The sequence below is a fragment of the Globicephala melas genome, chromosome 4, assembly GCF_963455315.2.
Source record: "Globicephala melas chromosome 4, mGloMel1.2, whole genome shotgun sequence".
Taxonomy (NCBI): domain Eukaryota; kingdom Metazoa; phylum Chordata; class Mammalia; order Artiodactyla; family Delphinidae; genus Globicephala; species Globicephala melas.
The window spans coordinates 4,156,718-4,184,648 of record NC_083317.1 but is presented as its reverse complement, the minus strand read 5'-3'; the positions used below and the strand labels follow the sequence as shown (position 1 = coordinate 4,184,648).

The window sequence follows — 27,931 nt, the reverse complement described above, 5'->3', positions numbered from 1 at the left end:
CCTCAGAGCCATCTGAGAGGCCATCATTCTGGGGTAAGTCCTCAGTAAGTCCACCAAATAAAACATGATTCTCAATTTTTAGGTGTGCGGTTTTTTTTTTTCTTTCAGTTGACACCTGGCCACAGCACTTGGAAAGGCAGCAGGTCCTGGGTCTTTGTGTGGCGTGAGGGATGTTCTTCCTAATAATAGGGGTCCTTGTAGGGAGGAGGCTTGTTGTCCGGGCTCGTTAGCTGAGCAAAGGGGAAGGGAGGTGCGGTGCCAGCTCCTTCCAAAGGGAAAGGTTACTGCCCCCCACAGGGCCCTCACTGGAAGGGCCACTTTTTGGTCCACTTGACCCTGCCACCCCTCCCCTCCATCTTCCACCCACTTCCATCCTGAAGAAAGCAAATGAGCTAAACTCCAGGGAGGGCTTGAAGAAGATAAGGAGAATTGAGAAAGGAGGATGATGTGGGTCTGAGGGGGGAGGAAGAATTGGGGTGGGGAGCTGCCATGAGCTTAGAATGCGTAAGAATCCGTTTTGGTGCAGGAATGTTCCCAGTGAACCTACGGCAGGGTTTTAAGACACCCAGTTATCAAGCATCTGTTCAGAAGACCAGAGGTTTAAGGCACCGGCTAAGTTCAAAGCTAAGTTCAAAGCTACGTTTAGCTTTGGATGACTCGGGACTGTCAGAGCAGCGGTTCTCAAACCGTGCCAGAACCATCAGAAGGCCCGGATAAAGCTCAGGTAGCTGGGTCCTGCGCCCGAGAGTTTCTGATGCAGCAGGTCTGGGTGGGCGCCGAGAATCTGCATTTCCCGCAAGCTCCCAGGCATGCTGCTGGTGCGGGGACACACCTGGGGGGCCTCGAGGAGGCTGGGGGCGCGGGGCGCAGGGGCCGCCGGAGGCGCTGGTGCACTACGCATTACGTTTCGTTTCTAATCCCGCAGCCCTGGGAACGTGAGGGTTTCGTTTGCCCGCGGCCAGGGGCGGGCGGGGAGCGAGGGGCGGCGCTCGCGCTGCTTAAGGCAGAAGAGCGGCGGGCGCCTGGCGCCGGTCACTGCACGCCGACGGTAAGTGTCGCGCTCCTGGGTCTGGGCACCCTCCGCCGGCCAGAGGCCTCGGGGCATTTGGGCGGCTGGCTGGGAGTTGAGCGCTCCGGGCTGCGGGTATTGCGCAAGCTAGTAGTAGTAAAAACGATCGTGATTATTAGTGATATTGACATGATAATGAATATGATGATGACGATAGTAATAGTAATGGCGACGTTGGCTGGGCTGAGAGCACCGCTGATTCTACTTTCCTACCGACACGCTGCTGAGGCTCCTGCGTGATGCATCAAAAACAGTCCTCCACCCCCCAAACTGGCGGCTTTTCTGCCTGAGAAGGTGGGCACGTGGAGGGGATGGGGTCAAAGAGGGTCTCCGAGGGAGCCGGTTAAGAGGGGCGCACTGCAAAAATTTCACATCCACTGCTGCGTGACCTCCGAGCGCACCCCAAACGGCTGACCAAGCTTCATATATCAGTTTATATTTCCTGCTAAGGAGTGCAAACCAGACAAGTCAGCTGCCCGGGGGTTTCCTTGGAAGCGCATGGACCAGGGGTCTTCACCAATCCTTCTGAATAGAGGGAGGTTGAAGCGGAGGGTCGCTGGGAGGTTTTGGGTGCCGGAGCCGCCCTATAGGAAGCAAGGGCTGGCCCGAGAGATGGGGCATACGCAGAAGTGCCCTGCGTGGAGGACCCTTAACCCAGGGGATGGAGAGTTGCCCAGGGTCTGCCTTCCTCGTAGCCTGTGCAGCCGGGTGCGACGGCGTGGAGCCGGCACACTTAGTCTTCAGGATGGAGGTAGGTAGGACAGCCCTGGGGGCTGACGGGAAACCCAGGCGCTGATGACACCTGCGCCGCAGCCCTCCTCGCCCCGACCCCACCGCGGGTGACCGCAGAGCTGCGCGTGTGGGATCCTCGGAATCATTCAGTCCAATTTTAAATCAGGTTTTTGTCGGAAGTAAGGTCAAGTGATGTCAACCCTTCCCCCCACCTCCGCCTCAGCTGCCAAGTCCCCGGAAGACTCCTAAAATGTTCATGTCACCTTTCTATTTTAGAACAGAGCTGCTGGCCAGGAAGTTCCCCACCGGCCCGTGGACGTGCCCTCCCCCCGCCCCCCCCCAGGTCCTTCACTTCTCTTCCGCCTACCTCCCGATACTCAGCTCATCTTGATTTGATAGCGAGACTTAGGTCTAAAGTACAAGATTTCAACCAAAGATTTTAACCTTTTAACCAAATTACTGAGTCTGCGCGTTTCTGCTCGCCCTGGGAGAGGCCAGAAAATTGGGAGATGAGGTGTTGGGCGTAAGGAATAAGGACTTTATTCGGAAAGCTGGGAGTCCGAGAAGACAGACGACCGATGACCTAGAGAACCCTCTTCCCGGGGTCTGGATGCTAGTTTCTTTCGTACAACAAAGACCGGGGAGGTGAAGAGGTAAAGCAGAAAGGCCTTAAATTGTTGCAAATATCTCTGGATTTCAGCCTGACTGGAGGAGGGGGTGTGCTAATTTCTTCTTTCCTGCAGCCATACACAGGTGGGCTGGGTCAGAGTGTTTCCTGTGAGCTGAAAAGGTATTTTCATTTTACATTCAGGCTTGGGGGCCATGACGTTTACTTTAAGCTACAGGCGACATCTCTTTAATGATTAACTTGTAGCAAAAGGAATAGAATATAAAGGTTAAAAGTAAAAGAAACAGATCTAATATGGAGTCAGATTTGTTCTTCCCTATTACAATCATAAACAATGTAAATGTCAGTGAGTTTCTGGAAGGCAAAACACTTTGATGAGAAAAAGCAAATCTAAGTCCTGAGAGGGTTAACTGGACTGAATTATTTGGGCAGTTTGCAGACACTGAATCCGGTGTTTTCTTGAATTTGCTTGGTAGGTGGCCCTTATTTAGGGCTTAGGGGAGCAAATCCTCCCTCACATCCCTGCTCCTCTCTGCAGACTGGGCTGAGGAAGCTTTCCCACAAGGACAGAGCTCCCCTGGGCAACCCTTTGATCCCCTCCCTGCCCTCCACTGCAGGGATTCTCCAGTGACACTGGGGAATGGCATCTGGGTCTGGGAGACATAGGCAAAGGCACTCTGGGAGATCTTAAGGGGGAGGGGGAGGTACCGCCAGCCAGCCACCCCCATGGACAGGGGGAACCTGAGTGGACAGACAGAATGGAAAGAACCCACAGCACCTGGGCAGTTTCTCTCCATCCCTCCCCTCCCCAACCTTTGGAGTGAGAGAAGAGCCTGGTGCAGTAACCCCACTACTGACCAGTGTGGGTGTGCAGGACTGGGGAGCTGGGAGCTGGAAAGGAGAGAGATTCCCAGTGCTGTGCCCGCCTCGAAGCTCCCTGCCATCTTGTCTGCAGACACAGGGTAGGGGTTAGACGTTTCATGAGCAGTTCGGGGCCGAGGGCTAAGGGTCACACGGCTTGACTCTAGCATGGCCAGAATGGGTGAATGCGTTCAGCTCAGTTTGACAAGTGCAGCCGGATGCTGAATGTGATGAATAAGTAAAACTGGTTTTTATTACTGAGATGGCTTTGCTCCTGAGATCCAAACTGATTTTCAAAGATGATCCAAGATAGGTACAAATAATTAAGATGTACAGACAAAAGTCACAAGATTTTGCTTTCAGGGAATGTCTTTTTTTTTTTTTTTTTTTTTTTTTTTTTGCGGTACGCGGGCCTCTCACTGTTGTGGCCTCTCCCGTTGCGGAGCACAGGCTCCGGACGCGCAGGCTCAGCGGCCATGGCTCACGGGCCGAGCCGCTCCGCGGCATGTGGGATCTTCCCGGACCGGGGCACGAACCCGCGTCCCCTGCATCGGCAGGCGGACTCTCAACCACTGCGCCACCAGGGAAGCCCTCAGGGAATGTCATTTGATGAAACAAACAGAGGAAGGGAATTTGTTCACAAAGAACCCACGGTCATGGGGTGGTAGCCCTGGGGACTAATGTGCCACCTGACTGGGTGCAGTAAGGTCAACTGAAGTTGTAGTCTCTAACATGGGGCCCCAGCTCCAGCCCGGGACCCCCTGGGCACACGAAGTCTTTCCAAAGGCATGGGGGTGGGTGGTGGTTAGGGAATAAATTTCCAGATTGCCAGATTCCATAAGGACTCTTTAAAATTGATCACCTTTCAAAATTGCTTTTCTCTCACTATACAATAAACAGAATGCATCCCTCTCCCCCCAGTACACTTTTTTTTTTAGCAAACTTGCCCTTTCAACTGCACCAGTATGGACCCAAAATCATATAGGCCTTGGGGTAGGGTCCCTTGAGAAGAAGCAAGAGCATCACAAAAAAAAAAAAAAAAAAAAGTGTTGATTCAGGCCGTACATCGACAGCAAGGCTCTGTGCCTTATCCATCTACCTTAGAGTTTAAACATTTAAGGTTTACAAAAAGGACTTAGGGAACTGTAAATCTCTTTCAAAGCACATCCCTCCCCCCTTCATTTGCACCATTCTCAGCAATGGGGAAGAAACTTGGTGAGCGCTATCATTTATTCGCCCGGGTTTTGGTCTAATTTGTATGTTTTGCCTGATTTCAAGGAGGTGTCGGAGAACAGCTCTGAATTTCTGCCGATGGGTCAACGTTACATTGTCAAGTAAAAGGAAGGTATATTGGAGGTAAGTAAGTGCTTTATATTTTTTATAACATTTATTTCAAGTCATAGGAGAAATATTTTCATTTACTTTTATCTAAGATTATTAGATGTGTAAATTTTAATATTTAGAGACTTATGGTCCCAGAAAAAAATTTTAATGAATTTCAAATATATGCATATGTATTTTCTGGGTGCAGACAAGTATGATAAGGTGGCCAATTAAATGCTTTCAAAAATAAAATGAGGGCTTCCCTGGTGGCGCAGTGGTTGGGAGTCTGCCTGCCGGTGCAGGGGACACGGGTTCGTGCCCCGGTCCGGGAAGATCCCACATGCCGCAGAGTGGCTGGGCCCGTGAGCCATGGCCGCTGAGCCTGCGCGTCCGGAGCCTGTGCTCCGCAACGGGAGAGGCCACAACAGTGAGAGGCCCGCGTACCGCAAAAAAACAAACAAACAAAATAAATAAATAAATAAATAAAATGAATGACTTTAAGATCCATTTAGGTGGGGGAAATGGAACAAAAATCTGAAGTCGGGGATCAAAAGGAACAGAGTAAAAGACTTGGAGTTCATTTTTTTTTTTTTTTTTTTTTGCTGCGTTGGGTCTTCGTTTCTGTGCGAGGGCTTTCTCTGGTTGCAGCGAGCAGGGGCCACTCTTCATCGCGGTGCGCGGGCCTCTCACCGTCACGGCCTCTCCTATTGCGGAGCACAGGCTCCAGATGCGCAGGCTCAGTAGTTGTGGCTCATGGGCCCAGTTGCTCCGCGGCATGTGGGATCTTCCCAGACCAGGGTTCGAACCCGTGTCCCACTGCATTGGCAGGCAGATTCTCAACCACTGTGCCACCCGGGAAGCCCTGGAGTTCATATTTTATAAAACACAGGTTTGGTGTTAAATTATCATAATATTTAGAATCCCTCATCTACACTGGAAAGAATTTTATAATAATTTTACTTTTAAATGTAAACTTAAAGATACATCAGAAATTTCATCCTTTGCCGCTATTTAAATTTATGGTGAAAAAAATTTTTGATGTTCAACCTACAATCATGATGGGAAATACAGAGTTTAAAAAAATCTTTGGAGATCCGGAAGCATATCCTTGAAGACCACTGAGCTGGTTGGGAGCATCTGTCCTCATCTGACACTTGGTTCCTTGGAGTTGTCCTGTCATTTCTTTCTGAGCTCCCACTGTGTCCCAGTGTGTCTCATGGTGGTTTTGGTTCCATGATTGAATGTACTCAGCTTCTGAATTGTGTTAATCCTGACCTACTTGGTTTTAAGCTGACCTGATAAAGGAAGAAGATGGTTCATTCTGACTTGAAAATCAAAGAACCCGATTCACCTTCTGCATCCAGTCATCTGTTACTAAATGGAAATGATGATCTGGTGGGGAAAAATGAGGAAACGGTAAGTTGATGCCTGAAAACCACTCTCCGTGTGGACATGAGCTGTGTCCACTTGCGGGCTGCCCACTGATACAGTGATGCCGTTGCTGCCCGGAGGTGCCCGCTTCCACATCTCTCTGAGGGCAGGACGTGGATACAAAGACTCTACTCATTCTGTTTGGGCCCTTCTTGCAGCCAAATGCAGACAGTGTTTTACCTTAGCTGATGCTGGTTGGGGTGCAATTTTGGTCTGGAAAACCAGGCAAGATGCTGATGGGCTAGTGTAGGAATTGGCCCCAGGCACTGGGCCCAAGGAGCCCTGTGTTATCACATGCACACATCATGGTTCAGTCTCGAGTTCAAACCTCTGAGGTGTCACTGTGACACCACCTCACGGTGAAGCCATGTGGTGTCTTTTCTCCTAGAATCGAGACATATTTTTGGTGGGAACCAGACTTGGCTTCTGGAATCAGCTCAACCTGAATTTGATTCCGGTGCTGACACTGGCAGCTGTGTGATCTTGGGTGGTTATTCTTCCCTCTAGAAGCCCGATTTTCCATCTGTGAAGTCAGAATAATGATAGTATTTACCTTGTGTGACTGTTGAGAAGAGGTAGAGGCCGGGCACTTAGGAAGAGCTCTGTTTATCGCTGTCACATGTTTCAACACAATGGATCTTCCGCGTCTTCCCAGTTGGCTCCATTTTCATAATCAATGTTTAACAATGTTTTAAACAATATTACAAACTACATTGGAGGACATAGAAAAATAAGAAGGTCCACCCATCTTTCCACCACCCTAATATAACTGTCGTCTCTCTCCTGGCTGTAACTGGCAGGGTAGAGGGCAGGAGGGACTCCCAGTGCTCAGACCCATGTGTTCGGATGTAGCGTCACCTTTTTCGGCCAGGTTGAATAGGAGGTGTCTTATGACCCAGCAATTCCACTTCTAGGTGTAGACCTTGGTTCTTAGAGTGTGGTCCCCAGAGAAGCAGCATCAACATCCCCGGGGAAGTTTGACGTGGAAGTGATCACACTCACATATCCTTCCCCCAGACCTAGTGAACTAGAAATTTCAGGGACAGTGCCTACCATCTGTGTTCTAACAGACCCTCCAAGTGATTCTTCTTTGTGCTGAAGTTTGAGAAGCATTTTTCCACGTTCATATAGCATTCTTTCTAAGCAAAACCAGAAACAGCACAAGTGCCCACGAGTAGTGGAATGCATACATAGATTGTGGTGTGCTCGTGCAGTAGGATTCCATACAGCAGTGAAAAGGAACGAGCTAGAGTTCCAGGTATCAAGATGGCTGAGTCTAGAAAACAATGGTGTGGGAGTCCCCTGGTGGTCCAGTGGTTAGGGCTTGGCACTGACACTGCCGTGGCCCGGGTTCAACCCTGGCTGTGGAACTGAGATCCTGCAAGCCGAACGGCGTGGCCAAAAAAAAACAAAACTAAAAATAGATAAACAATGGTGAACCCTAGAATCAAGTCACAGAGGAAATATACTGTATGATCCCATTTATATAAACATCCACAACAGGCAACCATAAGCCACGTATTGTTTAGGGAAAGACGCACGGGTTGTAAAACTGTAATGAAGAGGCAAGGACACCGTTGTCACCGACCTGAGAACGGAGAACCCTCCGGGGCTGAAGTGGCTTTAGGAGGAAGGTGCCTGGGGAGGGGTAGATTGAGTGTCTTAAGTACAGGGACTATGTGTCTTCTTAACCCAGGTGGTTGGTACATGCATTTTGACTAATTACTCTTCATGTTTTGTAAACTCTCATGAATGGGTGGTATAAAGAAACGAAAACAGAAAGAACCCATAAGGAGGGCTAAGACTGAGGTCACTGATGTGTGTAAAGGTACAGCCAGGTGTGTGCACAGCCACCACGAGTCTTTCTGTGGGGAATTGTGCTCTGAACCTTTCTGAAGTGTTGTTATAGAGAAAAATTGCTCAGGACACTTGTTTAAAAAGGGCAAGGAAGATTTTATTCAAGACTATTGCAATAGGGGAGGGAGATTGCGCTCAATGTGGATACAAGGACAAGTGGGGGTTTATAGCCAGCGGGCAGGGTGGAGGACAGGAGGAAGAATTACCTAGAGGAACTAGGTTAGGATCAAGGGAGGTGAGGAAGGAACTGACTGGCTGTCAAAGCTGAGGAGATTCTGGATGAACTGGCTTAGCACGATTCTTTGATAAGTCTGGACTCAGTAGGTGAAGGAGAAGCCTAGAGGAGAAGGGGGCTCAAAGGAGCCCCGTTAAAGTTTGGCCAAGGGCATCCCTGTCAGTGTGTGTACCCTCTTCTCTGCTGAATCTTGTCAACATTTCCCACGTATGAAATGTTGCGCTCAGGCATTCTGTAAGGCAGTGGTTCTCATCTGGGGGCAGTTTTACCCTTTGGAACACCTGGCAATGTCTGAAGACATTTTGGTTGTCACAACTCAAAGTGACTAGTGAATAGAGGCCAGGGATGCTGCTACACCTCCTACAATGCACAGGACAGCCCGACCACAAAGGCTCATCTGGTCCAAACTATGAACACCTTCTCACGATGCTGTAAAACAACTATTCCCGTAAAATGTAATTATATTATAAAGCATACACAAAAATAGGAATTAGAAAAAGGTAAAAGGTAAAATGATTTTTTCTTATTTTCTTCGCCACTGGGGTTGTTGGTTTTCTTGTTGTTGAGGTTTAGGCGTTCTTTATATATATATTCTGGGTACATGTCCTTTGTCAGACATAAGCTTTGCAAACATTGTGCCTTGTCTTTCCATTCTCTTAACAGTCTCTTTTAAAGATTAGATGTTTTAAATTTTGATGACGTCCAATTTATGTGTTGGTTCTTTTATGGATTTTACTCTTGGGGCCATATCTAAGAAATCCTTGCCTAATCCATAGTCACAAAGATTTTCTCCTGTGTTTTCTTCTAGAAGTTCTATAGTTTTAGAGTTTGCATTTGGGTCTGTGTTCCACTGTGAGTTAATTTTTGTACATGGTGTTAAACATAGATTCAAGGTCATTTTTTTGCATATAGATGTTTAGTTATCCCAGTACCATTTGTTGAAGGAAAAGGCTACCTTTTCTCCACTGCATTCCCCTTGTACTTTGGTCAAAAAACAGTTGTTCACAAATGTATTGGTTGATTTCTAGACTATGCATTCTGTTCCATTCTCTTTCTCCATTTCTGCATCAGCATCCCCTTGTTTTGGTTACTACAGCTTTATAGTAATTATGGAAATCAGGGAATGTTAGCCCTCCAACTCTGTTCTTTTTCAAAGTCATTTGACTGTTCCTACTTAGACTATTTAGATTTTCTGTGATTGTTAATGTAATTGGGCTTGGAAAGATCATTTTGCTATTTGTTTTCTACTTGCCTTGCTTTTCATCTCCTCTTTCCTCTTTTCCTGCCTTCTTTTGAATTAATCAAGTTTTTTTATGATTCTGTTTTATCTCCTCCGTCGGCTTATTAAATGAAACTGTTTTAGGGAATATATTATGTGTCCTTAACTTATCAAGTTTACCTTCGAGTGCTAATATACTACTTCATGTATAAGAACCTTACGATAGAATGTGTCCATTTCTCCCCTCCCAGCCTTCATGCTATTTTATCATGATTTTTAATTTTATCAATATTTTAAACCCCACAATACATTGTTATTTCTGTTCAAATAGTCAAATGTCTTTTAAAGATAATTAAGTAATAAAAAAGCATAGTGGTCACCATTTCTGGTGTAAATTCCTGGGTGTAGATTAAGAAGTCCATTCAATATAATCTTCCTTTGGCTTGAAGGACATCCTAAACATTTCCTGTAGTGCAGGTCTGCTGGTGATGAATTCATTCACTTTTGTACATCCGAAAAAGTCCTTATTCACTTTCATTATTTTAAAAGATATGTTTGCTGGGTAGAGAATTCTGGGTTGATGGTTTTTCTCAGCACTTTAAAAAGGTTGCTCCACTGTCTACTCACTTGTATAGCTTCTAGTGAGAAATGTGCTGTAAATCTCATCTTTGTTCTTCTGTACTTATCACATGTTATTTTCCGGCTGCTTTAAACATTTTGTCATTATCACTGGTTTTGAGCAATTTGACTATCATGTGCCTTGATATAGTTTACTTTATGTTTCCTTTGCTCAGGATTCATTGAGCTTTTTGGATCTTTGGGCTAATAGTTTTCACCAAGCTTGGGAAAAATTTAGCTATTATTTCTTCAAGTATTTATTTCTGTTTTGCCCCCACTCTCTTTTGAGAACTCCAATCACCTGTATATATTAGGTTGATTGAAGTTGTCCATCTTTGATGGCATGTGACCTGCAGGCTATGATAGAGGTCTCCCACTCTACCTCTTCCAGGGGTCTGAGAACAACCTGTACAACCAGTATGAGGAGAAGGTACGGCCCTGCATTGACCTCATCGACTCCCTGCGGGCCCTGGGCGTGGAGCAGGGCCTGGCCCTGCCCACCATCGCTGTCACTGGGGACCAGAGCTCGGGCAAGAGCTCTGTGCTGGAGGCTCTGTCGGGGTTCGCCCTTCCCAGAGGCAGCGATAAGCTCTGCCGGGCCAGCCTCCTGCAAGCCACAAGGCATCCCGAGGACCAGTGGTTTAAGGGGAGGTCTCTGGGAAGGCCCCCAGGAGGGCAGCTCCCACAGGCCCTGGACAGCTGCCTAAGCACTTGCCCTGTATGTTAATCAGCTCAGGCTGCAGTAACAGAGGACCTCAGACTAGGAGCTTAAACAATAGAAATTTACTTCTCGCAGTTCTGGAGTCTGGAAGCCCGAGATCAAGGTGTCAGCAGGGTTGGTTTCTCCTGAGGCCTGTGTCCTCGGCTTACACATGACCCTCTTCTCCTTGTGTCCTCACGTGGCCTTTTCTCTATGTGCACCCATGTCTAGGATCTCTTCCTCTTTTTAGAAGGATGCCAGACATGTTGTTTAGGGCCCCACTCTTATGACCTCATTTAATGTTCATTACCTCTTTAAAGATAGACCCTATCTCCAAGTATAGTCACGTTGGGCATTAGGGGCTTCAACATATGAGTCTGACAGGGTGGCGGGGGGAGGAGACCCAATTCATAACATCCTCTCATCACAGGTTTAGTGTGGATGGTCCATAACCTACACTTGAGGAAGGTCTGAGTAAATGCATGTGGGTCCTCAGCCCTGAACACTGTGCACGTGGGTGTCCTTCCTGAGCCCCTTCCCAAGAGGTGACCCTCCATCTGGGAGGTGAGGATTGGTGCTCTGCTAAGTGGTGCTTTTTGAACCACCAGGCCGAGGATCAGTGAGGGCTCCAGGGAAGAAGGCACACCTGAGCTGGGTCTTGAAATACGGGTCAGATGTGAAGGCGGGTGGGATTTGGAAGAAGTTTACAGTAAGGGGACTGTGGTGAGGGGGCCTGGCGGGGGCAGTCCCCCTTCCTGATAGGAGTGGGGTGTGTGCACTGGGGGACGATGGAGGACATTTGCAGAAGTTTGGGGCTCCCCACTGTAGTTTGCCATCTGGGCTGATGGAAAACACTGGAGTGAAGCAGGGGGTCTAAAGAAGTGGCTTTCAAGCCAAACACCTCCTGAGACATACAGTCAAGATGCACATTCGTGAGTCACCCCAGATAGAATGTGTCGGAGTGTCAGAGGGTGAGACCAGAAAGTCTGCAGTTTTAACAGTCTCCCCAGATGATTGTATAGAAATTTGAGAACCACTGGTCTAAGACCACCATATAGGACTGTTAAGAGCAGCGTATAGAACTGATGGATAATGACCTCCTAGGTGTTGTTACAAGATGTCCTCTGGTGCTGAAACTGAAAACACTTGTGAATGAAGACGAGTGGAAAGGCAAAGTCAAGTTTCCGGGACAAAGAGACTGAGATTTCAGATGCTTCGCAGGTGGAAAAGGAAATCAGTGAAGGTAAGTGTCCCGTGTTTGTTTGTCATTGCCTATTTGGCTGTCTGGTCAACCAGGTGAAGTGGGTGGGGTCTGCCTGTCACCATTCCCACTCTCCCCTTTCTGGGCCTGTCCTGGTCCCTCGGGAACCCTCCCTTCCCTACATCCGGCCCCCAGCTTTCTTGTATTTTCTCTTCTTTTACTCTCATTAAGACCAGTGCTTTGGACAGAATCTGACCTCAGTAGTTTATTGTTTAGTATGTAAGTACGTACTTGAGTGTAGTGTGAATTTTGAAGCTTGTCTCCAAATATGGAGTATTGGCCCCTTATTCACAGACTTCCCCATCCCACAGATCTGATGGAAGAGGTATACGGGTATGGGACCAGGGAACCCCTTCACCTATTAACCTGGTAAAAGGGCATTCCAAAATGCTGACTGGGGCATCACTGAACCCTATTCAGAAATGGGGGTCCTTTTTCTCCAAGAGTGGGGTGCATGTCCTTGCATAACCCTGGTTTAGGCTAATTTATGGCAGGGCTCGGTAAATGCAGACCACAGAGATTACATCATCGATGTGAGACATCTGAAAAGAGAAACTTAACGCTTGGACTTACGAACGCACTTTCAGAATGGAACTCGTTCATATGTAGGGGACTCACTGCATGCCTCATCCGTGAATCACAGTGGGTGGAAGTAGCTTTCAGAGGATTCGCTGTAATGTGATATTCCATCCTAAGCTCTATTCTGTTTTTTTCCTTCCTCTTCTCTAGCCCAGGTTGCCATTGCTGGGGAAGGCACGGGAATCAGTCATGAGCTGATTAGTCTGGAAGTCACCTCCCCTCATGTCCCGGATCTGACCCTGATAGACCTTCCCGGCATCACCAGGATCGCTGTGGGCAATCAGCCAGCCGACATTGAATATCAGGTGAAACGTCAGGTTCCATCCTGGCCCGGGCCTTGTGGGGGTGGGGCTGCATTAGAGCATCAGTGAGTCCAGGACTGAGCTTGAAGAGTGGGCATTAGGAGGTGGGGAATTTGGAGAGTGTGATGGTCGAAATCTACTCCACCAAGTTGGGTGGAAGCTTCTGTGGAAAAAGGCAAACAGGCAAAGTTGGAAATGCATTTTATTTGTGTTTTATGTGGCGACTCGTTTGGGTCATAGTTACATTTTGTGCCATATCTAAACCAGCACGTATTAGGAAGGGGTTTTATGTGGGGAGCATAAGAGAGCATTAGAAGCAAGTCTAATGATATTCCTAGATCAGTGAATCTCACTCTGTGGATTAAAGATTTAGGGAATAGGCCAGCAATTCTTTTGGCATCTTGTTTTTCATTGTGACTGTCAGATTTGAGGTCTTAGGAGATAGTTAAAGAGTTAAGACCTCACAGTTTTCCCTGTTTGAACCACAGAGAACTTAGTTCCTCTGCCTTGGGAAGTACCACCAGGCTTGTGTTGTGGGCTCGTTTCTCCATAGTTGCTTCTTTGGAGAAATACCTCTGGGACCTGGAGGGTCTGAAGCAAGTACAAGGTCAGGACCTGTCTCATCTCTCATACCCTCTCATTTTCTTACAGATCAAGTCTCTCATCAGGAATTACATCCTTAAGCAGGAGACCATCAACTTGGTGGTAGTCCCCGCTAATGTGGACATCGCCACCGTGGAGGCACTGCGCATGGCTCAGGAGGTGGACCTCCAAGGACAGGACCATAGGTAAGAAGACGGAAGAATCTAAAAATAGTAGGTGGCTTGATAGTGGAAAAGCATCGCTTGAATCCAGTGGGTGCTTCCTGGCACACACGCAAGATGAGAACCTTTTGAGAACACATTGAGGCCAGATGAAATGGGCCACATTTGACTCTTATTGGCCATGCGTTGGCTTGTAATCCTTGTCTACCTGCTTATAAGAGGCATGGTGGGTTCAGGAGGTGAGGCAAAATCAGAAAGCAGTTATGTCAGTTGACAGTGCATTTGAGGTAGAACAACCCATGTGTCCCAGACAGATGAATGGATACGCAAAATGTGTTGTATCAATACAATGGAATAGTATTCAACCTTAAAAAGGAAGGACAGGGCTTCCCTGGTGGCGCAGTGGTTGGGAGTCCGCCTGCCGATGCAGGGGACACGGGTTCGTGCCCCGGTCCGGGAAGATCCCACGTGCCGCAGAGCCGATGGGCCCGTGAGCCATGGCCGCTGAGCCTGCGCGTCCGGAGCCTGTGCTCCTCAACGGGAGAGGCCACAACAGTGAGAGGCCCGCGTACCGCAAAAAAAAAAGGAAGGATATTCGGACACCTGCTACAATGTGGATGGATCTGGAAGACATTATGCTTAATGACATAAGCCAGGGCAGAAGGACAAATACTGTGTGATCCCACTTATATGAGGGATCTATAGTGGTCAAGTTCCTAGAGACAGGAAGTCAAACGGGGGGAAAGGGGGAAAGAAGAGTGGGTGTTCAGTGGTGACAGAGTCTCAGCTTGGGAGGAGTAAAAGGTTTTGGAGCTGGTTAGTGATCAAAGTTGCCCAACAACGTGGAAGTGCTTTATGCCCCTGCACTGTGCACCTAAAAATGGCTAAAATGGTAAATTTTATTTTTAAAAAATGCGTTTGGCTGTAAATAGCAGAGAACCCGAGTACAGTGGCTGAAACAAATGGCGATTTATTTTCACGCCTAACAAGAACTCTGGGCACAGGCTGCTTCCCTCGGGACCGCTGTTCAGTGACGCTGTCAGGACCCAGTCCCTTCCACCTTCTGCTCCACCATCCTTAGCTGCAGGCTCTCATTCTTTGCTTGTCCTGCTGCCTGTCGTGCCTGGGATGGGAATCTCTGGGCCAGGGCAGCAGCTACCAGTGGACACGGTAAACCTCAGGGTTAGTCCTGGGCTGGCTTCGCTGGACAGTCCCACAGGGCCCCGCACCCGAAGGGTCCACACCTGGTGTGATGCTCTGATGCTGCCATCTTGCAATACTCAACGTTTGAACAAGAGGCTCTGCGTTTCCATTTTGTAATGGGCCCCGCAAGTGATGTAACTGGTCCTGGCTGGACCAGTGTTCCTCCAAGTGTGAGCCAGGCCCCACCTGCACCAGAAATAATTGCAGAAGTTTTAGAAATGCAAGTCCCTCGATCCCACCAAACCTCCTGAATCAGAATCTCTGGGATGGGGCCTGAGATTCTGCATTTTAAGACCTACCTTAAGGTGTTTCAGATGCACAGGAAAGTTTGAGAGTGAACTCCTCCACTGGACAGAAAGAACACAAAAGGGCCATTACACTCTACTGTCTCTTTGGTGTGAGAGCTGAGATCTGGGTGATGTGAGCTTGGGGAGAACACAGGGACTGAGCCTCACACCTTCGCTCTGCAAGCCCTATTGTGTGCCCTCAAGCAGGGTGGGAGGAAACCAGGGGCCAGGGGACCTGCCTTCCCAGGGGCAGGAGCTGTCCTTACTTTTCGCTCTGCGAAGCTGTGAGCATTCTCTAACCAAAGTGTCTGGGTCGCAGGAATCTTGACGAAGCCCGATCTGGTGGACAAAAGCACCGAAGACAAGGTAGTGGACGTGGTGAGAAACCTCGTCTTCCACCTGAAGAAGGGCTACGTGATCGTCAAGTGCCGGGGGCAGCAGGACATCCAGCACCAGCTGAGCCTGACCAAGGCCCTGCAGAAGGAGCAGGACTTCTTTGGGAACCACGCCCATTTCAGGTAGGCGGGTGGTGTTTTCCGAGTGTGAACCAAAATTAAGGACCTCCGTCCTCACGGGGGAAAATGGATGCTGTCTGAGATCAGATTTTGAGAGTATCCATGTGTGTTTGTTCCTTGACAATGACCACGGAATTTGCCTGGAAGAAAAAAGGAGGAATTCACAAAGTACTGCAAAGAATAAATTTAAAACGTCAAAATAAGGCAGAGGTTTTTGCAATAACTGAAATAGTATGGTTCTGGAACCGGAATATAAACGTAAGTGAAACAGGATAGAAACAAAGTAGAAAACCCAGAAATAAGACTCAGATACATATATTTGGTCTATGATGAATGTGGCAATTCAAATCCCTGGGCTATGTCTGTTGGATCATCCATCAGTGGCATTGAGATAATTGTTTAATATTTGGGAAAAAATTAAATTGTGACCTTACTTAACATGGGATACCCAAATATAATATCAGTTGAAGTTTAAAATTAAGTACAAGAAAGGCACCATAAGCGTCCCAGAAGAAAATATAGACGGAGAATTTATAATCCCAGCATAAAAGTCTTTCTAACCCTAATGCCAAAAATGACATTTTTAAAAAAGGAAAAGACTGATAAATTGGTTAGATTTGAAACAATGAGAAGATGTAGAGTTGGTGGGAAAGGAGGGGCGTGGACCTTCACCTCTGCTGCTGGGAATGTGTGCTGAGGTCACATGCGAACCGGTCTGCATAGGTGCGTGTCCGAGGTTGAGTTCCAGTTCTAGGAATTCCACCCAGGAAAGTAATCAGAGATGTATCCACTAATGTTGGCTAAAGGATATTCAGCACAGGTTTGTTTTTTGTTTAAATTTTTATTAGAGTATAGTTGCTTTACAATGTTGTGTTAGTTTCAGGTGTACAACAAAGTGAATCAGGTATACATATACCCACTCTTTTTTAGATTCTTTTCCCATATAGGTCATTACAGAGTATTGAGTAGAGTTCCCTGTGCTATACAGTAGGTCTTCATTCATTATCTATTTTATACATAGTAATGTGTATATGTCAATCCCAATCTCCCAGTTCATCCCAACCCCCCCTTCCCCCTTGGTATCCATAAGTTTGTTCTCTACATCTGTGTCTCTATTTCTGCTTTGCAAATAAGTTCATCTGTACCATTTTTCTAGATTCCACATATAAGCAATATTATACAATATTTTTTTTTACAGATTTGTTTTTTGTTTTTTGCAGTACGCAGGCCTCTCACTGCCGTGGCCTCTCCCGTTGCGGAGCACAGGCTCCGGACGCGCAGGCTCAGCAGCCATGGCTCACGGGCCCAGCCGCTCCGCGGCATGTGGGATCTTCCCGGACCGGGGCATGAACCCGTGTCCCCTGCATCGGCAGGCCGACTCTCAACCACTGCGCCACCAGGGAAGCCCACAGATTTGTTTTTAATTGTGAAAATTTGGAATCTAAATGTTGAAAATCATGGGATTTATATAAATGAACCAGAATAAGAGATCACAGCGTTGGCAACCATTAGACTGCTGTGCAATGAGATGCCAATGAAAAGGAGCTTATAAGATGTGGAGAAAAAAGTGACACAGTCACTGAGATCCCTTGTGTGCACACATGTGTATGCAGGTGGAGACCCATGTCCTTCGTAAACGTTATCACATTTGATGCTCCCAGAAGCCTGCAGAGACGTATAATTCAGAGGAGATAATTGTACACCTGTGCTCATAGCAGCATTGTTCACAATAGCTAAAGCATGGAAGCAACCTGAGTGTCCACTGATAGATGAATGGGATAAACAGAATGTGGTCCGTCCATACAGTGGAATAGCATTCGGCCTCAGAAAGGAAGGAAATTCTAGCACATGTTGTAACACGGATGAACCTTGAGGACATTATGCTCAGTGAAATAAGCCAGTCAGAAAAAGACAAACACTGTATGATTCCACTTGTACGAGGCCCCTAGAAGAGTCACATTCATAGAGACAGGGCCTGGGGGGAGGGGGAGGGGGAGACGTTTAATGCGGACAGAGTCTCATTTGGGGAAGATGGGGTAGTTCTGGAGGTGGATGGTGGTGATGGACGCACAGCAACGTAATTGTACTTAATACCACTGAATGTGGGCTTACAAACGACCGAAATGGTGAATTTTATGTTATGTATATTTTACAATTTTAAAAATTGACAGGTGTGGACACTGAAACTTAGGTACGAGTGTACTCTTGCAAAGAGGTGTGTGGACTCATGCTTCCTGGCCGCCCTTCATCCTAAAAAGTCCCTTAAAATATAGAATATCATGTAATAACTCACCCTGCAAACACATATTTGGAAACCGTGCGAGAAGGGCTTGGCTTCCTTCCTCCAACCAGCCCATGGTTTAAGTTCTCCTCTTGGGGAAGGGTGGGTCCCCCAGTTCAGGGTTCATCCGTAAACCTGTGTCAGTATATTTTCACGAGGCTCGATACTGACGTGCATCACGTATATAGAAGTGTATGTGCACGTTATGAAAACGTATCTAGAGGTGACTGTATATTTTTATAAAGACCATTTCTATAGTCAGATGTCATGAGACACAATATATCAGCTGGCAGGATCATTCTGTACCATTTTTGAAATACCTAACGTTACTGAAATTCAGTCAACTCTATGCGATCCAATTCTGAACATTTGTTGGGGACCAGATGCAGGATATCCCATCCAGTGGGAAGTAACTGGATTTGCCTTGGCTTTCCCTAGCAGCAGAGAGCCGACGTGCATTTTCTGGCTAGACCCAGATGGACACGTACGTTGTTTTCTCTCACAGGGATCTTCTGGAGGAAGGAAGGGCCACGGTCCTGTGCCTGGCCGAAAGACTGACCACTGAACTCATCATGCACATCTGTGTAAGTACTTGCAAAGCTGTCCAATCTCTGAATAGAATCCTGCAGACACAAAGCTTAACCGTGTCGGCTAACAAACGTCAGCACACGTGGATCTCCTGTGCATCTCGTGAAGATGCCGGCTCAGATTCAGGGGGTCTGGATGTGGCCCGGGATTCTCCCAGGTGGTGTGGATGTTGCCTGTCAGAGGACCACAGGTTGAGTGGGATGCTCATAAACTATCCACTTGGCCTAATTACTAAGTAGCATCTTATGAGCACTGGACTAACTCTTCCTTTCCCGTCATCGCCAAACTTGACTCATTCCCTCTTCATATTTATGGCTTTCCATTGTTTTCTATTTTCCTCAGAAATCTCTGCCCCTGTTAGAAAATCAGATAAAGGAGAGTCACCAGAGAATAACAGAGGAGCTACAGAAGTATGGCTCAGATATCCCGGAAGACGCAAGTGGGAAGATGTTCTCTCTGATAGATGTGAGTGTTGCCAGGGGCACCAAGCCGGAGAGTCGCACGTCACTGTCTACAAAGGGATTGTGCGTGGGCCTTGTGCACATCTCTCTTCACTCCCCTAAAGCTGATCCGGACTCCTTCTGGCCACTTAGCACCAGAAAGGGGCTGGGGTTGGAGGATGGTGGGCAGGGAGTGGCAGGCCATCCCATTCACAGCATCGGCTCTTCCTCAAGCGCGCTCACCCGAGACCCCCGGGCAGTGAGGGGAGTTTGGGGTTGTCTGCTGCCAAAGCCTCTTCTCTCCTGTCCTCCCACCCAGGCCCGTAAGGCAGCAGAGAAGGGCTCGCCCACCCTCTGCATGCATGCGACCGCCAAACTACTTTGCTTGTATTTGGAATATCTCCACTGATATGTAACGTTTTTCTTCTTGGCAGAAAATTGATGCATTTAATAAAGAGATCACTAATATAATAGAAGGGGAAGAATTCGTGAGAGAGTATGACTCCCGGCTGTTTAACAAAATGCGAACCGAGTTCTACAGATGGAGTATTGTGGTTGCAAACAGTTTCCGGAAAGGTGAGTCCAAGGCACCATGGGAAACCCTGCAAGTCAAGCTGAGTCCAGGGCTGGGGGGCTGGGTGATGCAGTCGGTGAAGGACGCCCAGAGTAAGGAGTTAGTGGCGTGAAAGCCACATGTGCTGTTTCAGATCCCTGAACTCTGGCCAGCAAGTGTCTAGTACTGATTTCAGAGGACACCTAGAGAGAAAATACAGATTCATTGGCCCATATCAGTCACGACTCTCAGAAGAATCAGCCCTCCCTCAACAGTGAGCAAGTCGACATATCATGTGTGTTACACTCTTTTTGTTCCCAACGGTGCTGCCCCTGAAATAACCCAGTTTGATCTTGGTTAACCCACCAAGGCCTTGAAGCCTGACGTGTCTCGTAATGGATCTTACAGTTGCGGTGATGAAAAGAAAATACAACGGAGAGGTCCAGGGGAGCTGATTTTCACTACTCAGAAATTTCCTCTCAGCTCCCAAGAGATGGTCTCATGCCAACGTGGCCCTTCTGTGTGATTCTCTGTGTGGCCCGCCACCTCAGCTCCCCCACACCCACTTGGTCAGGAAGAACTCTGCATCAGCCCTGCTCACTGGGCTACTGTGCTCACCAGGGAGCTCCCCGGCAGGAAAGGCTTTCTCTCTCCTTCCCTGTCTGACCTGTGCTGCTCCCCTCCCCCTATGTGGCTCTGCCTGGCCGCCCCTGCTTCTGTTACACGGGGGTCACAGGCTGAACATTACCCATCTCCTACTTCACCAAAACTAGGGATGATTTGAATGATCTCCAGGACAATGGGAAAATGACTTTTGCAGCCGTGTTCATACCAGACTCTCAAAAGCTGTTTGGGTGTGTGGTTTTGCCGGTCAGACAGACCAGCCCTTCCTTTCAGCTGGTGTCCATTCTCCAACATCAGACGTCGGTTTCTTGGCCCCAGCATCCCCCTGGAATGCCTTCATCTGCCTGTCCCTTCTCTCCCGCCCTGCATCAGTGACACTGGCGGTCCCATCCCTCGCCTGCCCTCATCCTGGGGCACGGAGCATGTGTTCCAGCTCCAGCTCACTGATTCCCTCCACGCACATACCCTGCGTGCTTGCTCCACTCCTGGCATCTTTCTAAACTTTTGTTTTTGGCTCATGTAATCTTTTCAGCCCTCCCATGAGGCCAGGTGCTCATACTATAGAGAAGGGAAGTGAAGCACGGAGAGGTTGCAGAACTTGCTGCGGTACCAGTATATATCAGCTTGTTGAGAGATCAACTTATCTCAGGAAAGAGAAACTTTGCACTAGCAGGTGGGGTGTGGTGACATTACCCAACTCAGGTTCTGCTTCTCATTGCTCAAGAATCCAGTACTGAGAGACAAGTATTGGGTAAAATGAGAGACAGCTTTACTCAGGAAGCCGGCAATCCTGGGGAGAAGGTGGACTCATGGCCCAAAGAACCAATTCCCCATTTTCCAGGTTTTGTTTGGAGATTCTGTAGGGAAAAGAGGAAGGGTTAACATGCTAAAGAGGTACGTGATGAGCTCGTGGACATTCCTCTGATTGGTTGGTGGTGAGGTCACCAAGGGTCAACATCCTCAACCCTCTGGTTCCAACTGATCTGGGGTCTACGTGATTGTGGGCAGCATATGATTAACTTCTTTTACGTGGTGGGAGTTTTAGTCTCTGTAAAGCAGCTCAGAGGACATGGTGCAAAATACTGTCTGTAGCCCTTGAGGAGGGACTAAAGGTCCTTGACTTTGTTTAACGGCTAAACTATTATTCTTTTGTTTGGCTTGACTATTTTCCTTTGTTGCTGCCTTTTTTCATTTCTCTGATTAAATTTATCCTTTGGATACATTTTCTTTTTTTAGAGACAAAGGGAAAGCAGAGGACATGGGTGGGGTGAGGAGGGGATATTGTCCCAGGACCCCACTGGGTCCTGCTGAGTTACAGAGAGGGAGAAAGGAAGGTCAAAACGAACTTTCAATGTGCCCAGAGCTCAGAGAACTCCCTTCTGTGGTTTTTGATAGTCCAGCTCCTTTTCTGCTAAATAATTTTAGCTTTGATTTTAAAAAAAAAAAGGTTATAAAATCTTCGGGGCAGAGTTTTTGTACTCAGTCTGCCCATTAACCTTTTTAGAGCACATTTTACCTTCTTGCATCAGAAGTAAGCATTTAGTGATCAGGAGAGGCTGGTGGGAGCCCAGGCTTGGGGTTGGCCCCCGACGCGGTGCCTCCTGGAGCACAGAGGACGAGGGTGCCTTTGAAACCCAGGTGGGGAGCTTTTGCACCCGCCAGGTCTCGTCCGTGCCGGGGGCTCCTCGGTGACGTCAGGGTCTCCTGGCGGCCGCAGCCCCTCACCCTCCTGTGAACTGCCCCTCCCTTCTTGCCAGGAGGTCAGCACCCGCATCTCCAGCCACACCCCCTCGATCATCCAGTTCTTCATGCTCAAGACGTTCGGCCAGCTGCGGAAGGGTATGCTGCAGCTGCTGCAGAACAAGGACAAGTACGACAGGCTGCTGAAGGAGCGCAGCGACACCAGCGACAGGAGGAAGCTCCCGAGGGAGCCGCTGCAGCAGCTGACCCGGGCTCGGCTCGCCAAGTTCCCCGGCTGAACCCGCCCTCCGCCCCGCCCCGGGGTCTCCAGGAATCCGGCGACCGACATCTTTCCCTGCCAGCCTCGCGTCATTAGCTGATCCTTTCACAGTTGCGCCAGTGGTTAGTAGTCAGACTGTAGCCGTCATCCCTGCTGTTAGTGGATGACGACCTAGTAAGAAGCTGTGATGGGCACGCTGGCTTCAGGCATAAAGTGATTTACACAGATGGTCCACGGCTGCCCTGTGCTCTCTGCATCACTTCATCAGTTACCGATGCCCACACAGCATCCTAAGAGGGTCATTCCGGTTTCTGTAGTGGCCTTTCACACCCGACGTTTTAGGGGCATTAGTGCCACGTGTGTGAATGCACACAGAAGCCTATTTCTTTGATTTGTAATAAACGCGTTTCGACCAGACATTTCTCTGACACCTTCTTTATCTGGGGGGGAGAAGTCTGACAGTGACAGCAGGCGGGAACGCTTGGAGCAGTCGGTGGGCACTACCGCTTCCCTCGGTGCTGGATCAGGTCACAACGAACAGTTGAACAGAGGAATGTGGTCGGTTATTGATGAGAGGCTGAAGGGAAATGGGGAATACAGTTAAAGAAATGCGACAGAATGTGGAGCAATCGGCATTCGTTGTGTATAACGTGTGCTGATCAAGTGTCCAGTCTGCTTAACCGCTGGCCACCTGGCATGAGGCTGACAGGTAAACAGCCCACGTCCAGAGAAGTCACTGCCCAGCCAGCGGGGTTTTACAGGCCAATGCAGGTCTGGTGGGCAGAGAAGGTGGACCGTTAACCGTGAATTGGCCAGAAGGAGCACAGCACGGTCCTGAGTGTCCTTGGACTGGGCAGGGCTGGGGGCGCACGCAGACAGCCCGCCAGGAAGGGAGTGGCTATCTCACGAGCTGTCCACTCCCAGGCCCAGTGGGACAACCACTTGTTGTTGGGGAGAGGGGGGTGAACTAGCTACACTGTCCCCTCCCACCCAGCCCCCACCGTACCCGCACCCCCATCCCAGGGCCCTTCTGACACTCAGGACTCCGTGATCCTCAATGCTTTGGGACAATATGCGAATTCATGTACGAGACGGGGTGCTCTGGACACTTGGGGGCTGGCGCCCCCTCGTGGCTGGACTGAGTAACTGCTCCAATACCAACAAGGGACCAGAATCAGAGGTGTTCGTGTTGCCAAGGGTTCTTTGCTGTCGCTACGGTTTTCCTGGCGATTCCTAGACTGAGTGGAGGAAGAAAGCTGATAGTATGTGCCCCAGAGAACGGGAATTTCCCCAGGGAGGAAGCCCGCTGGGGACTCACAAGGTACTCATAATCACTTTCCTGTTACCCCGAAAGAACAGACGTCCAGGAATCCCTCAGGCCTGTTCCGACCAGCCATCGATAGGGGAGAAGTGCCCTGTCTCTCCTCTCACCTGTTCAGGACTCAGGGAGAGACAGGCCTGGCGTTCACTCTGTGTGATTCCTTCACTCAGAGGGCGGAGAGGCTCAGGCAAAGGGTTGAACTGCCCCCGCCATTCTCCTTCTCACATCTCCCATCTCCACCCATGAGGGGCGGCACCCGGATCAGAACCTGCCTCTCCAGGGTCTGCTGCCTGCTCTACAGCATCGGCCTGAAGGTCCATCAACGTGTGCAGAATATGCTAGAATAGCAGTGATGCCCACTCACGGTCCCTCACTCCAGGCAAGCCTGGGCTTCAGCTGATCCCATAGGATGGGGCTGAGTCTGGAGCAGAGCAAGGAGAGGGGCCAGATCACGTTGAACTGACCAAAGTAGGAGGCCTCATTTTTCCAGAATGCAGGGTCTGCAGGTGCTTACTAAATGCTGTGAGGGGTGGAGTGGGCATAGGAGATGCTGGGCACTTGTCCAAATGACTTGTTGGATGCCTGACTATTTTCTAAGATGCTATGGAAGACCTCCCTTTATTTCTCTCCTTCTGGAGCAGAAAGCAAAGACGAAAGCAGCCAGCCAGCCAGAAAAGGCCCCGTGGTCAGTTTTTGTTTGGGAGGAAAGGAATCCAGTCCCAGGGACAAATCATCCGCCAGGTAGCCATAAAAGCAGCAAAAGGGGCACTGACCTTGAATCCACTCACCTTCAGTGGATTCAAATGGATCAGTGGATTTTCAGGGGATTATAAGATCAGGTTCTTTAATCACAGCAACGCCCATGTTTATGGGGTTAATTCATTTAAAATGAGGTAGCTGGTACAACAGTGAATCTTTTAAGTGTCACTTTGGAAGTAGCCTAAATTGCAGCCCTTAAAACACTGGGGGCGCTGGGAGAAGAGCTCTGGCCCGTGCCACATAACCTTCTCTGCGTCCAAAGCAGCAAAGGATTTGACTTCAACCAGGGGTGTGTGTGTGTGTCTCTTTAAAAAGTCAGGTTCCAGGGTGAAGCCTTGGCCATAAGGAAAACGTCTCTGAAATCAGAGCCAGGTCAGGGAAACCACAGGAGAACCAGAGAGAAGGAGCTGAGAACAGGCCAGGGACCCGAGTTTAAGGTAGGACTGTACCCCGACCTCCATAACAGCTCAGCAAGAAGCGAATCAAAGTTCATTCATTTTCCACGCTGCGAACTCACCCTGCCCCAGCTGCAGGAAGCCACAAGACGATCAACACAGATTCCACACTTTCCTTAATACTCATTTCCACTTTAATTAGTATTTTGGGTTCATTTATATTGAGCAAATCGAACCTATGTCTTTTATAAAGGTTTAAGTACAAACATATCAATGTTTTCAGTGTTCTGGCTGGACTTTTTAGGTGAAATCAGCTTCATCCAGAAGTAAAACCATTCACGAGGGGACTCCAAAATGAAAAGTGTGACTGGAAAGCATGTCAGCTGCCTTGCCCACATGGACGTTTTCAGGTATACAGTCTTTATTATTTGCAGATCCCTTATGGGTGGATTCACCAACTTGCTTTTAAAATTTATTGGTTCCCCGCAAAATCAACACTTGCCAACAGGGGCAGAGGGGCAAGACATTTGAGCTGCTGAATGCGTTTCAGCTCAGACTGTAAAGAAGTATCATTTTCAGTCTATTTAGTGCGGTGTTTTTTTAGCATTTTTGTACTTTGGGCTGGTGATTTCACTGTTGAAATGGCCCCAAGCAGAGTGGGAAAGAGCTGTCTGGTGTGCTAAGTGCAGGAAGGCTGGGCTGTGCCCTACGGAGAAGCGGCCTTCAGGAGTGAGTGTTTTAGGGCTGTGGGCCGTAAGTTCAATGTTAACAAACGAACAATATATACCCATAAGGTGTCTTTAAACAAACACATACCGAACAAGGTTATGCAGTGATGGGTTGACAAAGACAGGTGGCTGGCAGGCATCTGCCCCTATTTGTCCCTTAGGAGCCATGATTCAATATTCACTAATTCAAGGTTCGCGATGACGTTGTACAACATAATTGCCACGAGTAACAAGAATCAACTGTATTTTTTTTTTTTTTTGCGGTACGCAGGCCTCTCACTGCTGTGGCCTCTCCCGTTGCGGAGCACAGGCTCCGGACGCGCAGGCTCAGCGGCCATGGCTCACGGGCCCATCCGCTCTGCGGCATGTGGGATCTTCCCAGACCGGGGCACGAACCCATGTCCCCTGCATCGGCAGGCGGACTCTCAACCACTGCGCCACCAGGGAAGCCCTCAACTGTATTTTTGAACGTTATCTAACAAAAACATGTGCTTTCTTTTCTTTTTCAATTACAAGTTTTTCCATAATTTTAACGCAAATTGACATGATGAAGACAACGGCCAGTTGTTTTCTCCAATCACCTGTTACCTGTTGGGACCTGCTGGATTTGGGGAATTTGAAGAATGAGAATGGATTTTTGTTCCAGGCAGGAAAACATTTACCTAAGCTCCGTCTCCCACCTGTGGCCACAATGCCAGGGACGGAGATGCTTGTTAGTTAAGGAAGCAGTTCTGCCACCGTGAGCTCGTGGGGATTTTAGGAAGACAGCTTTAGGGGAAGAGACGCTAGACTCATGTTTGAGGAGGCAGGTTCTGAAAACTCTTGGGACACTGGGCAGAGAGTTCTAGAAGAGAGTTGGGTCTCGGGGTCTGAATCTGGGAGAAGTGGGAGGTACAAGTGATTCCCCCCCCCTCCCCGCCCCGCCGCTTCAGACCCAGCCCCTCGCCCCCAGCCTCAGACCCACCCCACCACGCAGCAGCTGCTCCAACATCCCGGCCCTACAAAGTAACGCAGATTGGCTCACGGTGGCCACACAGATCTCCAGAGCCTCAACACGTTTGGAAAAAGAATGTATAATTTATTTGTACAATTTTTCACACTTGAATTTTACAATTTAAAAAAGATACAAAACAGAAGACAAACAGTGATCACATAAATTAAGAGAAGCACTAAAGAAGGAACGCCTTCTCACCATGACAATGCTTTTTAAAATCCGCCTCGGGGAGCAGGCGCGTCCGGATGGTCCCTGCGGTTGCTGCCGGCCAAGCATCCTGCGAGCGGATCGTACAGCCTTCCGTTCCAAGGTTAAGTCCTAGCACAGAATCACTCAATTTGTTCTTGGAAACACCAGCGTGTCTGAGAGGGTGCAGAACCTCACGGCCCTGCGTTTATGCTTCACACTTGGCAACTGAAACGTGACCTTCCCTCCAGGGAAACTTTAGGGGCTGGAAGGGGTCACAGGGAGTCCAACACACACCTCTCTCTTCTTTGTCACAAGCACAGGTGCTGTGCATGTCACTTACAGAGCATTCAATTCGGAGCCAGCAACTCAAGTCCGCTGCTGTTCACACAGGCAAAGACAACAGTAGTTTCAGAGTCAGGGGTAGAACTACTTAGAGGATCACGGCCCAGATTCCATGAGCACTGAGGTAGTAACATGTAGAAAGTTTACAGGAAACAGTGTATCTTTAATCAGCATCCCTGATTGCCCTGGGTCACCTCAATTTCCACGTGATTAGCAGACCTTAAGAGGGTCAGCAGACACCCCACTCGGGGTGGGACCACAGTAGGGGGTGGGGCGTAGCACAGTCTCCAAGGAGAGGGACAGGGAGAAGACACGGAGTAAGGCTGGTCTCCCTGGACAGCGCCCCACCCAACAGGCAGGGGCCCCCTGCCCCGGCAGTGCTCAGCACTGAACACATCTGCTCCGTCTACACCCTCACCACCGCCCAAGAAGGAAAAAAGGTTTCAGTGCCCTGACAAGTGGCTATCAAGTCATCACCCATGAAGGGCTGGTCCCTTTATTTCCAGCCACCTTCCAGGGCTGCTAAAAAGGCACTAAAAAATGATCAGCAAAAATCCCTCGTGGGGAGACAGGCCCCGGGGCTGCCCCAAGTGGCCCGCACTGGTGATGGCCCCAGAGGGTGGCCCCTGCAGTTTCTACCTGGCTCCCTCCCTTCCCATCTCAAGCCGTCCAGCAGCTGAGAAGTCACCAGCCCCATGTGCATACAAGAGGGGCCCCTGGAACGGGGCTTGGAAGGGAGGTCCCCGTGGGACAGACCCCAGCCCTCTGCCTGCACTGGCCCTGCATGCCCACACCCAGCTGGGCCTCCCCTGTCGGACGAGGGGCGCGGCAGTGTACACCCGGGGTGGGGGAGGCCGTGTGGCCTGCAGAGAACTGTGGAGCGTGCCAAAGACAGACAGGTTCACTATTTAATAAAAACGAAAGGACCTGGGAATCATTTCTAAAAATACATCATGCACAGGGATTAAAAATCAGCCCCTTCGGGCTTCCCTGGTGGCGCAGTGGTTGAGAGTCCGCCTGCCGATGCAGGGGACACGGGTTCGTGCCCCGGTCCGGGAAGATCCCACATGCCGCAGAGCCGATGGGCCCGTGAGCCATGGCCGCTGAGCCTGCGCGTCCGGAGCCTGTGCTCCGCAACGGGAGAGGCCACAGCAGTGAGAGGCCCGCGTACCG

At 49.0% G+C, this 27,931-nt stretch overlaps 1 protein-coding gene across 1 annotated transcript; it reads left to right on the top strand.

The window, feature by feature from the left end:
* Window positions 1-910: 910 nt before the first annotated feature.
* On the top strand, window positions 911-22,437 carry LOC115841496 (interferon-induced GTP-binding protein Mx1-like). Its single transcript, XM_030835455.2, is given in 13 exon segments — window positions 911-1,048; window positions 4,569-4,646; window positions 5,904-6,029; window positions 10,365-10,556; window positions 11,777-11,851; window positions 11,853-11,916; window positions 12,664-12,818; window positions 13,467-13,603; window positions 15,375-15,587; window positions 18,371-18,449; window positions 18,796-18,918; window positions 19,328-19,469; window positions 21,828-22,437. Coding segments are annotated over 11 exon segments (1,584 nt in total). The 5' UTR covers window positions 911-1,048; window positions 4,569-4,646; window positions 5,904-5,924; the 3' UTR covers window positions 22,127-22,437.
* Window positions 22,438-27,931: the final 5,494 nt, after the last annotated feature.